This window comes from Papilio xuthus, unplaced genomic scaffold (assembly GCF_000836235.2).
Source record: "Papilio xuthus unplaced genomic scaffold, Pxut_1.1 DF827777.1, whole genome shotgun sequence".
Taxonomy (NCBI): Eukaryota; Metazoa; Arthropoda; class Insecta; order Lepidoptera; family Papilionidae; genus Papilio; species Papilio xuthus.
This window is the reverse complement of record NW_013530872.1, coordinates 1835291-1849357: the sequence shown is the minus strand read 5'-3', so window position 1 is coordinate 1849357 and position 14067 is coordinate 1835291. Positions and strand designations below refer to the sequence as shown.

Below are 14067 nucleotides of genomic sequence, written 5' to 3'. Positions count from 1 at the left end.
CAATGTAGTATCGCAAGATTTAATTTGTAACATATAAAGATAAATAATGATGTAAACTTACAGTAAAGCCAAGTCTGGCGGCTCTATGCAGGTGTGTTTCTCCAATACTTTTATTAATAAACCAACTTTTAATCTCCTTCTGTATATCATGGACGGACTCTGGACTCGGCTTAGGCGCCGGTCGACGTATTTTGTTGCAATTATTGTCATCTTTTCTTATCATTTTCTTCTTTTTCCGAATGTAATCAAATCCGGAGCTAAATTTTCTTCTTCCAAATAAACGTTTAAATTTTCGCTTTGTGTTAGTCTCTGCAGTTTCGGGAGTACCATTTTCTTCTTTTGAGTTGTCTTTGTTTTCCGGCGTCGGACTTTTCTCTTTCTTAACTTTATTAGCGTTGGATTCTTTCCGTTTAGCATTGAATGTTTTCATCAAATTATTTCTCTTTTTTAACCGTAGCATACGACCTTTAGCATCGTTACGTTTCAAAGACTTAGTACTTCTCAAGCCATCTCGTATTGAGCTAGATCTACGTTTCATCTTTTCTTTCGCTATTTTCCTTGGCTTCAATTTTGGTTTAGGTTCAGATTCTTTTTTAACTTCGACGACTTTTTCTTGTTGCGGCTCTACTACTTCCTCCTGCCTGCAGGAGGTCGGCGGCGCTGAGGCCGGTCTCTCGTCTCCGAACACCTCTTTTATTGTAGCTCGTTGTTTCAGCACACGGCTCTCGGTTCTTGTTCTAGTTTGTAGTACCATTGGCGTAAATTCCTCCGTAGTACCAAGTAACCCATCGGTGTTCTTGATAAAGGCATGTCTAAATGCCGTAACAGTTTCTTTTCTGAATGCTCCCAAATAAAATATATCTTCCATTAGTTTTTCTTTCTTTGCACTCAGGTTGCCTTTGCTGCCATTTTTTACTAGGCCCAAACTTGGGGTTGCTAGTAATTCTGAAACATTTGAATTTTTTTGAATAATCTTAGCGTTTTTTTCATCTTTATCTTTATATTTTTTCTTCGTTTCTTCCTTTTTCCCATATTTTTGTATGAGAACATCGACAATAGAGCTAGACTTCTTTTTGACTTTACACGAAGAGAAAACAGTAGATGTTGAAGCCTCCGAGTCATATTGGAGGCGATTAGGTGCGGAACAACTCGAATTTGAATCTAAGTCACTATCCAAATTCATTTTATCAGGGCGTCTACCATATAGATCATCCGTCGCTGCCGATTGAGAGGATGACGGAGCGGGTGACAGTGGAACTGGATCTAAATCTGGAAGTGAAGTCGAACCTCGCGTAAATAAATTAGCTGAGCCTTTAGCAAATGGCTCTCCAGATCGTCCCCGAGGTATAGCTATAAGCCTCGTAGGCATGCGGAGAGATCTTTTGTATTTGTAAAGTTCGTCTTCCCATCCGGGATGAAAATTAGAGCCATCTCCAAAACCAGGTTTACGAATTGGAGTTGAACTATTGCTCGCACTGCTTGTATCTAATTTCTTTGATGGAGATGACTTAGTGGGAGTTTTGTTTGTTATTTCGTTTTTGTTGTCATCAGTTTTATTGACTTTACGCATACGAAGTCTACTTGCAACACTCACATCATCGTCACTATCAGAACTAGAAATATCATTTCGTTTCTCATTTTTACTTTCAGCAACCGATGTTTTGCCTTTTGTTTTGGATATGAGCCTAGTGGTCTTTCCCTTAGCTTGTTTTTCAACTTTTTCTTTAGGTATGCTTTCAGTAGATTTTCTACTATTCCCGCTGACTTGCTCATCGCAACACTCCAGCTTTACGTACACAGATTTTTCTGATAAATCCTTTAACATTTGGTATTTAAGTTCTCTCTGGACTTTTTCTTTCATTATTTTACTTTTTATCAATGGTTCGTCTTCATCTGTTGAATCCATTTCTTCTTTTATGACCACTTTTGATGGGAGGCTATCATTTTTGACGGGTGTTGCAGAAGATGTCGGTAAGGTATCTTTTTTTTCTAGTTTTGTTTTATTTTTCCCTTGTGTTTTGGATTTAGGTGCTTTCTCGTCGTCTTTTTTATCTTTATTTTCGACACTTTCATTATTTTCAATTTCATTAGGTATTTCAGTAATGAGGTCTTGCCCAGTTTCAATGCTCGTTTCAGTTTCTATTTTCTCATCCTCATCAATGGGTTCCTGCTTAATTTCAATAACGGTCGTGGTATTAATTTCAGTTTGATCCGAGGTACTTTCGTCTGTTCCTAGTTTTACAACTTTTGGAATTTTCATTTCAGTTTCATGATCTAGAGTGTCATTGCGTTTTCTATTTATTTTTTTCCTCGAACAACCTGTTTTTAGTTGTTCCATGAAACTATCACAAGCACTAGCCCAGTCTAAGTCTTCAGGTGATGACTGGTCTAGAGGTACTAAATTTTCAGGTTCTAAGCCCCTTAAAATATTTTCCGACTTAATTGAAGCTACAGCATCCTTTTCTATCTCATCAATATTCATAGGCTCTGCTTTTACTTCAGCAATAAATTCATCATTTGGTTTTTCATTTTTTATCACTGATTCTAATCGTAAGTTATCTTCTCTAATCTGATTGAAAAGGTGTTGTTTCTGAGATTTGGGAAGTAATTTTACCTTTTCGGAATCAGAATCAGACGATTTGTCTTGTTTTTGATTGCTATCTTGAGACGGAGGCATTACTTTTAATTCCGCTTTTGTGCGTATTCTAGCGGCGACGTCGTTTTCAGGCGATTTACTTTTTGGTTCAGAGTTATCGCACTTTTGATAATCAGAATCACGGGCGAAAGAGTCTACAGCCTTTGGCATTTGTATATGATGATCAAGTAAGGAATTATTTTGATTAGACTGAATTTTCGGATCATTTTTATTCGTCGGTTCCTGTTCACCGTCTTTAGTTAAATCTGTAATTTCTATAACAGAATCATCTACGTCATCAAGGACAATTACATCGGATATCTGTCGAATAGGCCTTGTCGTTTCGACATATCCTGTTTGTTTAGTTTCTAAACTATTTCTTAATATACTCAAAACGCTCTTATTTGCAGGACCGTTTTGCACATCTAAATGTTGGGGGTGTACATCTTTATGGCTCGGAATTTTCTGTATTACATGACGGCTACTAGACGGAACTCTATCGTGGTAGTGAGCTTGATAATCACTGATATCGCGATTAACTTTTTCTGGATATACGGTACGACTGTGCCTTTGTGTTGTGTGAGGATGATGATCACGATACATGTTTGATGCTGTAACTCTTTTTTGATCATTTTGATACGCCTCAAATCTTTTATGACTACTGTAACTATACACAGGTCGACTCATTAGCTCATGCTGTTCACGTGCCGATTGGCTCATACGTTCTATCCGGCTATCTGAAGTCCATGTTTCATATCTTACTAATTTTTCCGGAATGTTGCTTACAATAGGTCCAGCTGGACGTTTTCGTTCTTCCATTACAATTTGGGGATCTTCTCGAGCTCTTTCCATCTGTCTTTCATCGGCAACTGATCTTGTGAGGTCTATTCTAGGAACATAATCTGTCCTAGGCTGAACGGGGCCATTATATTTACTACGATCGGTGTAATGTTGATGGCGAGATTCTACAGGATACGCTATTCTTTCAGCAACAGGTCTTGCAGTCTCGTAAGTTCCGTTGTAGCGCACTGGTTGTGGAGGAGTAGCGCAATTATGATTCGTATTTCTATCTCTATATTGATTAAAGTCAGGTGCAAAATCAACTTTATGAGATACAACATAACCCGGTAAAGGCGGCACTTGGCGGCTACTGGAAGTAGGTCGCGGTTGCAATGGAAGCGATTTACTTTCATAAGACGCGGAATCAATTGCATCATCTTGAGTCGTAGAAGAGTCGGCTGAGTTTTTAACAGTTTTTACGGATAAATCAAGAGGGGACTCTCTTTTAGTCTGGTTCAATTCATTCACTATAGACGTCACAGAAACCGTCATTCTTGCTTGTTGATTACTATAGCCGGCCTTTACTGAAGAACGAGAGGGTGAACTCTGAACTTGATTCACTGGCGAATAATTATAATTTGTCTTGGCGACGGCCACCGTTCGGTATGATGTTCTCGGTTGGAGTGAAGTGTTATGATGAATGGTCGGCACTGGTGCACTAGGCGCATATCTTACATGAGATGTCGACGGTGAGGGATAATGGTAACTCGGTCTAGTATCGACAGATCTACTTTTCCCGTGAAAATCAATTCGCGGCTGTATTCGTGTGGGCTCATTGCCCAACGGTTGAGGTTGAGTCTGGGCGCGTTCCGAAGGTCTCACTGCGAAATGTGTATTCAAACCTTCTGGCCTACTATGCTTGTACTGAGGGAGCGCCTCGACGCGATGATTTTGCGTTGAAGGACTGGGTCTGTAGCCTGGATATGCTTGTTGAGGATCATACTTCCGCGCGGGTATCGATGGATGCCTATCGTAATGAGATGTACGCGGCAAGGACGATTCACGACGATGAACCGGAGGCAGGTAAGCTTGAGCGGAGCGTCCTTCAATGGCGGCCCTCTGTGCAGGAGGCGGCGCCTGCGGATGATGTATCGGTGGGACACGATCGTTGTGCGGCGGCGGAGCCTGAGCCGGTTGCATAGAATAGCGGGCTGACGGTGGGCTCTGGACGGCAGACTCACGTAAACGAGCAACGGCATGCTGTGGCATGACGCTGGACAGCCTCGCATAAGTCGTTGGACTGTGTCGTGCGGGGATAGGTTGTGGCGACGCCACCGGCGGGCCGTGTGAATTTCGACCGCCATCGTGTACTGTCGGTTCGTACGGAAATCGGGCGAATGATTCTGGAGGGCGTGAAGATGAATAAGGATCGGGCGGTCTGCTCGGCGTATATTGATCCGGCGGCCTCGCCGTTGGAGTTTGCACCCGTTGAATAGACGATCGATATTGCCCATGTTGTTCTATTTGAGGTTCAGACGATGTCGGCCGGGCGAGAGGCGCCGTTGAGGGCGGTCGCGCCGGAGACGGACAGGGCGCAGCGGGTGCAGGCGCCGGGGACGGCAGCGTACGCGGAGTAGGCTTGCGAATGATGTGCGACGGCGGTGATAACGCTCCCATCGGCTCTTCTTCATCTTCCGGATCTGGCATTTCTCGTCTCTTCTCGGCTGCCTCGCGCATCACAGTCGCTTTGTGAATTATGTGGGGCTCGGGCTCGATAGGTTCCGAAGGGGGGCGGGACGGGCGTGGCGGCGGCGCAATCACCGTAGGCCCGGGTGTGGAAGGCGGCGCGGCGGCGGCAGAAGGCGGGCGAGAAGACGGCGCGGGAGCTCCTGACTGGGCGGGCGCTCCTTCTTCCGGCGGCGGCGCGCTCGTCGGCCAGACAGGCTGCCCGCTGCCCTCGGCCTGAGCCTGTTTAGGTAGCCCCATGAAATACTGGCGCGTCCCTTCGAATACATTATTGAAACCGTAGTCCATAATCTGCACTTCGGTTGCGCACCGTCTGAAAATAATGAGAAATATTTAAAAAAAAAACATTAGTAATAAGCGAAAATTTTGCGTTATACATAGTAAACTGTTCCGCCGAACAAACTACAATACAAAGCGGTACATATCGAGCGTAAAGTTTTGAAGTCGGGGTCGTTACACGCCGGTTGTCCTTGAGCGTACTTCGCCCTCGCGCGTCTGTCGCGTCAGCGCGCACACAATGAGACATGTTTTCGCAAAACTAAAAATTTCGTCGTTTCATAACACGAAATAATAAGCGAGACCATTAAGAAATCAGATTTGAAGCTAAAATGAAAACTAAATTGACAGTTGGAGTTTCAGGTAAAAAGTGAACACGAGACACAAATGGAACGTAGTTGTATTTTGGTATCCATAAAGTTTAAAGCTATATGTTGCTGTAGACGTGTTTGAGGCGATGTATTGGGCTGCAGCGCGGCCGGAGAAAGCTGTCGCCGGGGCGACGGCAATCGATTGCATTCCCGGGACTGGCGAGTCCGCGCCGATGACACGTGGCTACGATCAACCTTCCTTCGTCCTCGTCATACGTACGCCGCAGTCGTTCCTCACGTTAAAATGTATTTGCTATTTATAGATATATCGTTACTCTTTAAAGTTTGAATATTATTGTGTTCTGTTAAGACAAATTTATACAAGTCTAAAGAAGCAGCCATCTCAGTCTTAATTTAACTGTTTTGTGTTGTAAAGCACAGTTAAAGTGAAATTAATATAATCGAAAAAAAAACTCATTCAAACATGTTTACTTAATGATCAGAGAACATCTAAAGAAAATGTAACAAGTGTCAAAGATTGTTTCCGGTTAATCGTATAAATACACCGCAAAGTGTGTCGACTCGGGAGAACTGCCAAGAAAACTCGTATAGGTATTTATCAGGCGGTGGCGATGCGTAAATAAATACCAAACAAAAGCTGACATAGTGCCAGCGACGTCAACAAGTGACATAATGTTGAGATTTACCAAAACAACTCAAAATTGCTGTGCTTTTATTCTTTGTTTTGCACCGAAAAGGTTAAAAAGAAACCGGTCTATAACCGGTGATATGAGGAATGCGTAATATTCGCGAAGTAAACACATCGGCATCTTGACTATTTACAATTATACTTATAATCTGTGATTTGAGCTAAAGTATTTAAATAAGAAAACTTTGTATAAGAATTTATCGAGAAATACACACCGATTCTCGGTGGCAAATACAGAGACGAATGACCCTGAATGCGTTGGTATTATTTTGATGTCGTGAGTCATTTATGCTCGCAGGGTCGCGAAATAGACATCGTGCACACACGATGCAAATTATCACGCTTCTTTACATTCCGTCGTTGTTAGAATTTATAAAAATCTTACTAATATGCGAATGTTTAGATGGATTGATTGATTGTTTGAAGGTATCTCCAGAACGGCTGAACGGATCTCGATGAAATTTAGCATACATATAGGACATAGTCTGGAAGGACACATAGGATATTATGTTTTTTTAATAAGTATTAAACATAACATAGATAATAAAGACAAAAAGTATTCAGTATTATTTTTAAGTAACTAAACATGTCGCGAAATATTATTCGTACTATGAAAGGGGTTAAATGCCAGCTGGCTTTTTATAATTACTATTAGATAATAATCCTGTACTCTATTAGATTAAAAAAAAAAGATAATTAAGTTAATAAGGGAACAAATTTTATATTATAATTATTTAAGTCGTATATGTTGTGTTAATTCTGTCAATTTTCGTTATTATTCTCTGTATGACATGAATAATAAAGAGGGACATTAGCTTCCCGATGTGTGGGAAGTGATATATGTACAATCTTGCACGTATTCGCAACATACATATGACGCATACGTACAAATATTATTCATAGATATGTCGCTGTTTAAGTTATTGTTGGAACAATAAATTCTTTTATAATATAATTAAAATAATGCTAATTAAAGTATACAATACTCCATTTGCACTGCTAAAAAATTGTGATTCCGTTTGGATTTAAATAATCTCGATTAGAAAGATAAGTGGTTGTTGTTTGATCTAGCACCAATGTTAATTTAGAAAACCGTTGCATCAATATGTTAAAATCGTATTCGGGTTATTAAAACTTATGTATCGAGCCAAGTCCCTTGAGTGTGAGACGCGAGAGTGAACATATAAACAAGGGGGTGGCAAGCCTCGATTACGTGAACACCCTCCCTGCCACTTAGACTTAATGTATGGTCAGGGCCACGTCCGCACTTTGTTTATAACCATCTTCGTTGGTATATAAAATATTAAAAAGTACAAAATCACGTTTTATAATGTGATTAGTTTTTCGTTCGTGATTTAATATTCAAATTATACTCTACTAGCTTTCGCCCGCGACTCCTTCTGCACGGAATTAAAAAAAAACTTAAATCTACATCTTTGCCAAATTTCAAAGAGATTCATGCAGCCGTTCTGGTGATATCTTCTAACAAACATTCATCCATCCAAACATTCGCGTTAAAAATATTAGTAAGATATAGTTTTATCACTGCATTAGACGTATAATATATAAGTTACGTAGTCTACTCGTATGCTTTTTAACTTAGATAAGATAGAAAAAAAATGAAAGGGACATACGTCTACTTACCTTATAAGAGCTACCCTGCTTGATGCGAGTGACTATGCGGGGATGCGTTCATGTCTCCCACCTTGTAATTTCCACCACCTGGAAATAAATAAAAACGTAAATAAACGCACAACCAAAAGAAGTAAACAAATCAACAAAATAGGTTCACAAGTAGCTTAATTACATATATAGGAATCGGTTAAAGATAACTGCTTAAAAATTGAATTGCAAGATTCAGATTCACCCAAACTTACATACATACGTTGCAAGTTAAATTAAAGCTTATAAAACAGTCAATTTCATAACATCCTTCTTTTTGGTGTCGGTATAAAAATAAAAAGTTTTCACATAAAACATATATTGACATTCGTTGTTACGAAGTAAAGATACAATGAAATTCCGATTTCATTTAATTATATTTTCTATATTAAATAATAGTGTTTGTATGTAAAATGGCATTATATTTATAGGCATTATATCAGATAAGTGCATAGTTGTAGGGATAACGTTTTTCTAAGCGGCTCTGATATACGAGTAACACCTGCCTTCGAGCTATTTATAAAGTTCCTGCCGCAGGCAAGCAGGTAACTTAAGTTGTCTACGTTTTATTACTTTGTAGCACCATACAATAACCTAAGTAAAGAAATAAAATAGATTCATTTATAAGTAAACTAAGCAATTAAAAAAATCAGAACAAACTATTTAAAAGGGACTGGATGTCAAAGATTAATCGGATTCGTAAAATATTTGTTAATATAATCAGCATAATCTTTTTAAGCTATACTCGCCAGTAACATTACTTTCCTATCAATTCCGCAAAAAAAACTATCGCATGATTTTTCTTTTCCTTTGTCTCAAAATTATGGAGTCAACTAATTTTAATAAAGGTCAATGTCAAGGCCAAGTTACAGGTCAGTATAAATGTAATCCTTCATTGAATAAATCCCTTTTTTTTAAAGAGTTCATCTGCTTCTATTATGGACATTGGCCTACATTCGCATCCGGCGCGACCGATTCACATCACACGAATTGACTTGTAAAACGATATTGTATAAAAAACGCATAATAGTACGATTTGCATAACACATTCTGTTGGATTATATCAGTTACGTAAATATACATTATATTCTATTATAAACTACTAACTAAATATACTAAAATATAATGAGTTTATTCATATTTATTGCGATTTTTTCTTTATCTATACTTATATTTAGATCCGAGAAGAAATTCAAAGATATGTGCGAAGTCAACCAACCCGCACTTGGCCAGCGTGGTGACTATGGCCTAATCACCCATAACTTAGAGTAGGCTCCAAGCCCCTCGGTGGGGACGTATAGTGAGCTGAAGATGATGATGATATTAGATCGTTGATATAAAAATTCATTGTCTCTATTCGGGCCAAGATGTTTGTCTCAATATTTGACACAATGCAATTTTTTCATCCATAACCGGATCAAAGAATCATTGTTTCAGACCGTACGAGTATATGATTACATATGGCGCTTGACTTATTTAAACTAAAGATAATTTTTCGTACCATTTTATAAAATAATTATTACTGCAAGATATATTATAGTGACCTTATCTCATGTTTTTTTTTCTTTTAATTTAAAGACAAATAACAAATAACTGCTTTTTAGAAGCAAAATACTAAAACTAATATCAAATTATTTATAGTTTTTTTACAACAAACAACATAAATCAGTAAAATCAACTAACATTAACATCATCAAATTGAATTAAAGACAATCTAATTCAACCATAAATCGATTATGACTACGACAACATTCGGCCATTATGTAGAAAGCAAGATAAAGCCAATTTTTCATCGGGCGCACGAACGAGTGGAGCGTTTGTGTACATGTGTGCACTATTTACGTACAGAGCTCACAGCTGTGCCGGGTCAATGACCTCGCCGCGCGCGAAACAAGGTGAATCGTAACTTCTTCGCTTTTTGTTTGACCGTAACTTTACTCATGTCAATTAAATTTCAATATTTTTAAAAAATAATGAGACGTGTAATAATAATAATTTAGAACTTGGTCTAGGGAAATCAAGGAGTATATTTAAAAAATCGTTACGAAACTTCGATCGCCACATTTTTTTTATTTTTTTATTTCGAACAGAATGACGTGAATTATGACTTTCTAGTTTTTTTATAATGATGTGAAAAAATATATCAATTAAAACTTCGATGCTTTCGATAAAATTGGTAGCGTCACGGCCGACGGCACTCGATATTTCGACACGATCAAATCCAACGTCCAAAAAGTTCTTTGAGAAGAAATTAAAACATTTTCGTACAATACTCAACTTGTTTCACTTTGTTTCAAACAATTCGACCTCTAGAAATACTTCAAGTGAATTAATAAAAAAAATTATAGTTATATTTTTATTGCTATACTAGCTGTCGCCCGCCGCTGCGTTCGCGCGGATTAAAAAAAAACATAATTAGTATCCTACGTGTTCTTCCAGACTATGTTCTACATGTGTGTCAAATTTCATAGAGATCCATGCAGCCGATTTGGAGATATCTTCAAAGAAACATTCATCCATCCATCCATCTTAACATTCACATTTATAATATTAGTAAGAAATAAGATTGCCCAAAGTTATTTTACGAAAAAAATCGAGGGAACATATTAGCTTATTATTCATTTATTTTATAAGTTATTGAACGACGAAACAGATTGAAAAAAAATCCAACGAGGAAAATAAATGCATATGAATTGCGATCGACAACTAGTCGGTATGTTAATATTTTAGTTGTAGTGAAAGTGGACAAAATATTTTATGTAAACGATATACGGGTGTTAAATCAATGTGCTTATTCTAGCGTATTTATATTACGCTTGTGGGGCATGCGTCATTACTTCGTAGAAGGTGAATAACATGTGTTAAACATATAAAGGTTCGAAAAGTTTATACTGATTTCAGAATACGCGTGACAATATTTCTTATTAAACAGGAAACATAATTACGTTTCCTTAGAATGACTTAAAATTAGTCACAAATTTAATATTTTGGTATTTCGAAAAATAGACACGAGATTTAGATATTAATTTGACGATAATTATATATTTTAAATATAAACTAGGAGCTATAACAATATTTCTACAATATAACGTTACAATTACGTCTATATATTGCATCTTTGTAAGAACTAAGATTCACAATGTCAATAACTTATATTTAGTTTTAAATCTGTGTACATTGTGTTATTTTAAGGTAATATAATTATCTAAGATAGCCCTACCCAGGCGACAATATGAAATCCTGCGTAGGAATACGTTAGTGCTTTGTGATAGGAGATGGCACGCCTCGTTATTCATTTGTTCATTGGTACGGAGCGGCACGGTTTCGAAACTACGACCGCAAGATCGTAAATCAGATGCCCAGCCGCTATCACAGTCTTAATAAAACGTTATTTATTGCTCACTCGTTTATATATGCATTTAAAATATGTTGAGACCTCGAATTATAGAAAGATTAAGAATACTTTGAATTACATAATATATGTACATGATAGGTATGTATATAATTGTTGGATTTTCATAAAAACGTATATTCTTAACTGATGACTAAATTAACAATACGCAATGAAAGTAAAGACAAATCGCCAGTGTTACTGGATGAATAATGGATGGATGTTTGTTTGAAGGTATCTCCAGATCTTGTAGAAATTATGCATAGTAGTAGAACACGTAGTTTACTAATTAAGTTTTACTTTTATTCCGCGCGAACGGAATTACGGACGACAGCTACTTGTAGTGTGACTCAAAATTAAATATCAACCCAGTGATTAGATTATAATAAATATTGTTTGTATGTTGTCTATTAATATTTAGAGATGATTTATAAGTACGTATAGTGTCGCAATTTTGTAACCCATTAATTTAACACGACATTAATCTTACAAGGCATATATGCGTAGGCTTTATTCCCCTTACTGTCCCATTTAGAGCACGTCGTAGTGTCTCCAAACAGGGGTGAGAAGAGAGGGAATGAAAATTATGAAATTTACCCCTCGGTCACCCCGTAAAACTATATGGGGTGAATATAATTGATTCACTAAACAAATTCGTATCGGGAAAACTGCGCGCTAGATAAATTAAAACTGATTTCCCCTGTTCACAATTACGTCTATATGTTGAATCTTTGATATAATTAAGAGTCACAATGTTTAATAACGTACATTTTGAAGGGTTTTTATTTTTAATCTAAATTTAATGAACACATTTACTTCGCTTTTTGACTAAAACACAGCTGAATCTAGTTGTTAACTAACCTTACCGCGCCTTATTTGACGACACAATATGACGCGGTAACGTTGCTAATTTTTTATTGGACATTGGCAAATGTGATGCACGTGACGTTTGCCAACAATTTCCACGTGTGGACATACTCCAAACATTAGTGACGCACATCTTTATATAGCAGACAAAGTAAATAAATACATAATGTTATTCAACGAATGTAGCAAAGAATGTAAAAAAACTTGTGTGTTTCCTTCATATTGCGATATATCGCCACATATTTTTATTTTTGTACCTACTTAGTTAATTTTGTGAACGTAACAATAATCGTACAGACTTACTTCTTTCTATCCTTTTATGCCAAGTGAATGAATTATTGTGTTATTCTTTTTTTACGGAAATAATATGACAATGGCACATAAATATCTGTATAAACAAATTAATGTAGTGCGTCAGTACGTGGGTATGAAGCGAATGATCGAGGAGGTTGGCGTCGAGCCGACTCGAACAGAACAAAATTAACACTCGTATGTAGGCACTTTACAATCGACTTTTTAAAGTAACGCAACAGCTGGATGTACGCTTTCACTTTCCGTTGAGGCTAAGCGACTGATACATTCCATAACCGTTGCCTAGAAACGGGAAAGAATACGGATTTACATGTTTGGAAAATACCAAGTTGATGTTTACAGTTAGTATAAGCTGAGATGTAATAATATTATTGTATAGTTGCCAAAATAAATGGAGACAATGTCGATATATAAATAGATATACTGTTTTAATACTATACTTTCTGGTGGTAGACGAATCGAGCTACACAATGTGTGTAATAATTTTTTTTTAATTTTTATATCAGATTTTTTTCGTGCCTGGATTCTTTACACTATGTCTGATAAGATATCACTTTTAAAGCTAATAAGCTATCAACTATCTTTAAGATATATCTGAGTTTGATGCATATTGTACAGGTAACATCAAAAGTAAATAAACATTGCTGATAATACTTGATAAAGATATGTATCTTTTCACACAGAAACACATTTGATACTATATAGTAGAGATTTATGTACAATTTGGGAACAGTTTAATGTGTAGATTTAGGAACAAATTTTAAGGAAGAAGGCCTTATTGTAGTAAACAACAATTTCAGGATCAGTATAAGTCTGGAAACGAGACGGAAACGACGTGTTTTACTGTTATCACGTCTATAAACTTGTTAAACATTTGCCGCGTACAGATTTAGAAAAGTACTGTTTTATTTTACTTTTATAAACCCAACTCTGACTTAAAAGGGACAGCAGTTTTATAGTTTTCATGTTTTAGAAAAAAAAATCATCTATCTCAAAAAGGTTATCCAGTTTAAAAAAAAAATCTTGTGAGACTGGTTTGTTAAGGTTATAATAATTAAATTCCTAACATAATTGTTCAAACTTGCAGTATGCAGCACATATGTAAATAATTTATAGAATCTACGTCACAATGCGATGCGAGATATTCAGATATCAAAAAGATGCGCGGGCGCGCCTGTGGCCCACATATTTCATGCTATTTTTTACACGTTGTAACTAGCGCCATCTATTTTTAAACTTTATTTACGAGATGTATGTCTGATTTACCCCGTTTCCTGCTTTGTTAATACTGCAATCACGATTCGAAATCGTACGTTTATCGCTTAGTTACTTCTATAAATAGAGGTTGACGTTTTGATTGTGTATTACGTACGGTACT

The 14067-nt window shown here is 37.1% G+C and overlaps 1 protein-coding gene across 3 annotated transcripts in view; it reads right to left on the bottom strand.

The window, feature by feature from the left end:
• The window catches only part of LOC106115763 (uncharacterized), a 50136-nt gene that overhangs the window by 3180 nt on the left and 32889 nt on the right, over nucleotides 1–14067 (bottom strand). For all 3 annotated transcript variants that reach the window (XM_013309273.1, XM_013309275.1, XM_013309274.1), the window contains 2 exons: nucleotides 8102–8179; nucleotides 62–5474 (listed from right to left, as the gene is read on the bottom strand). In XM_013309273.1, the coding sequence (XP_013164727.1) occupies nucleotides 62–5449 (5388 nt within the window). In that variant the 5' untranslated portion in view covers nucleotides 5450–5474; nucleotides 8102–8179. The remainder of the gene's footprint in view (nucleotides 1–61; nucleotides 5475–8101; nucleotides 8180–14067) is intronic.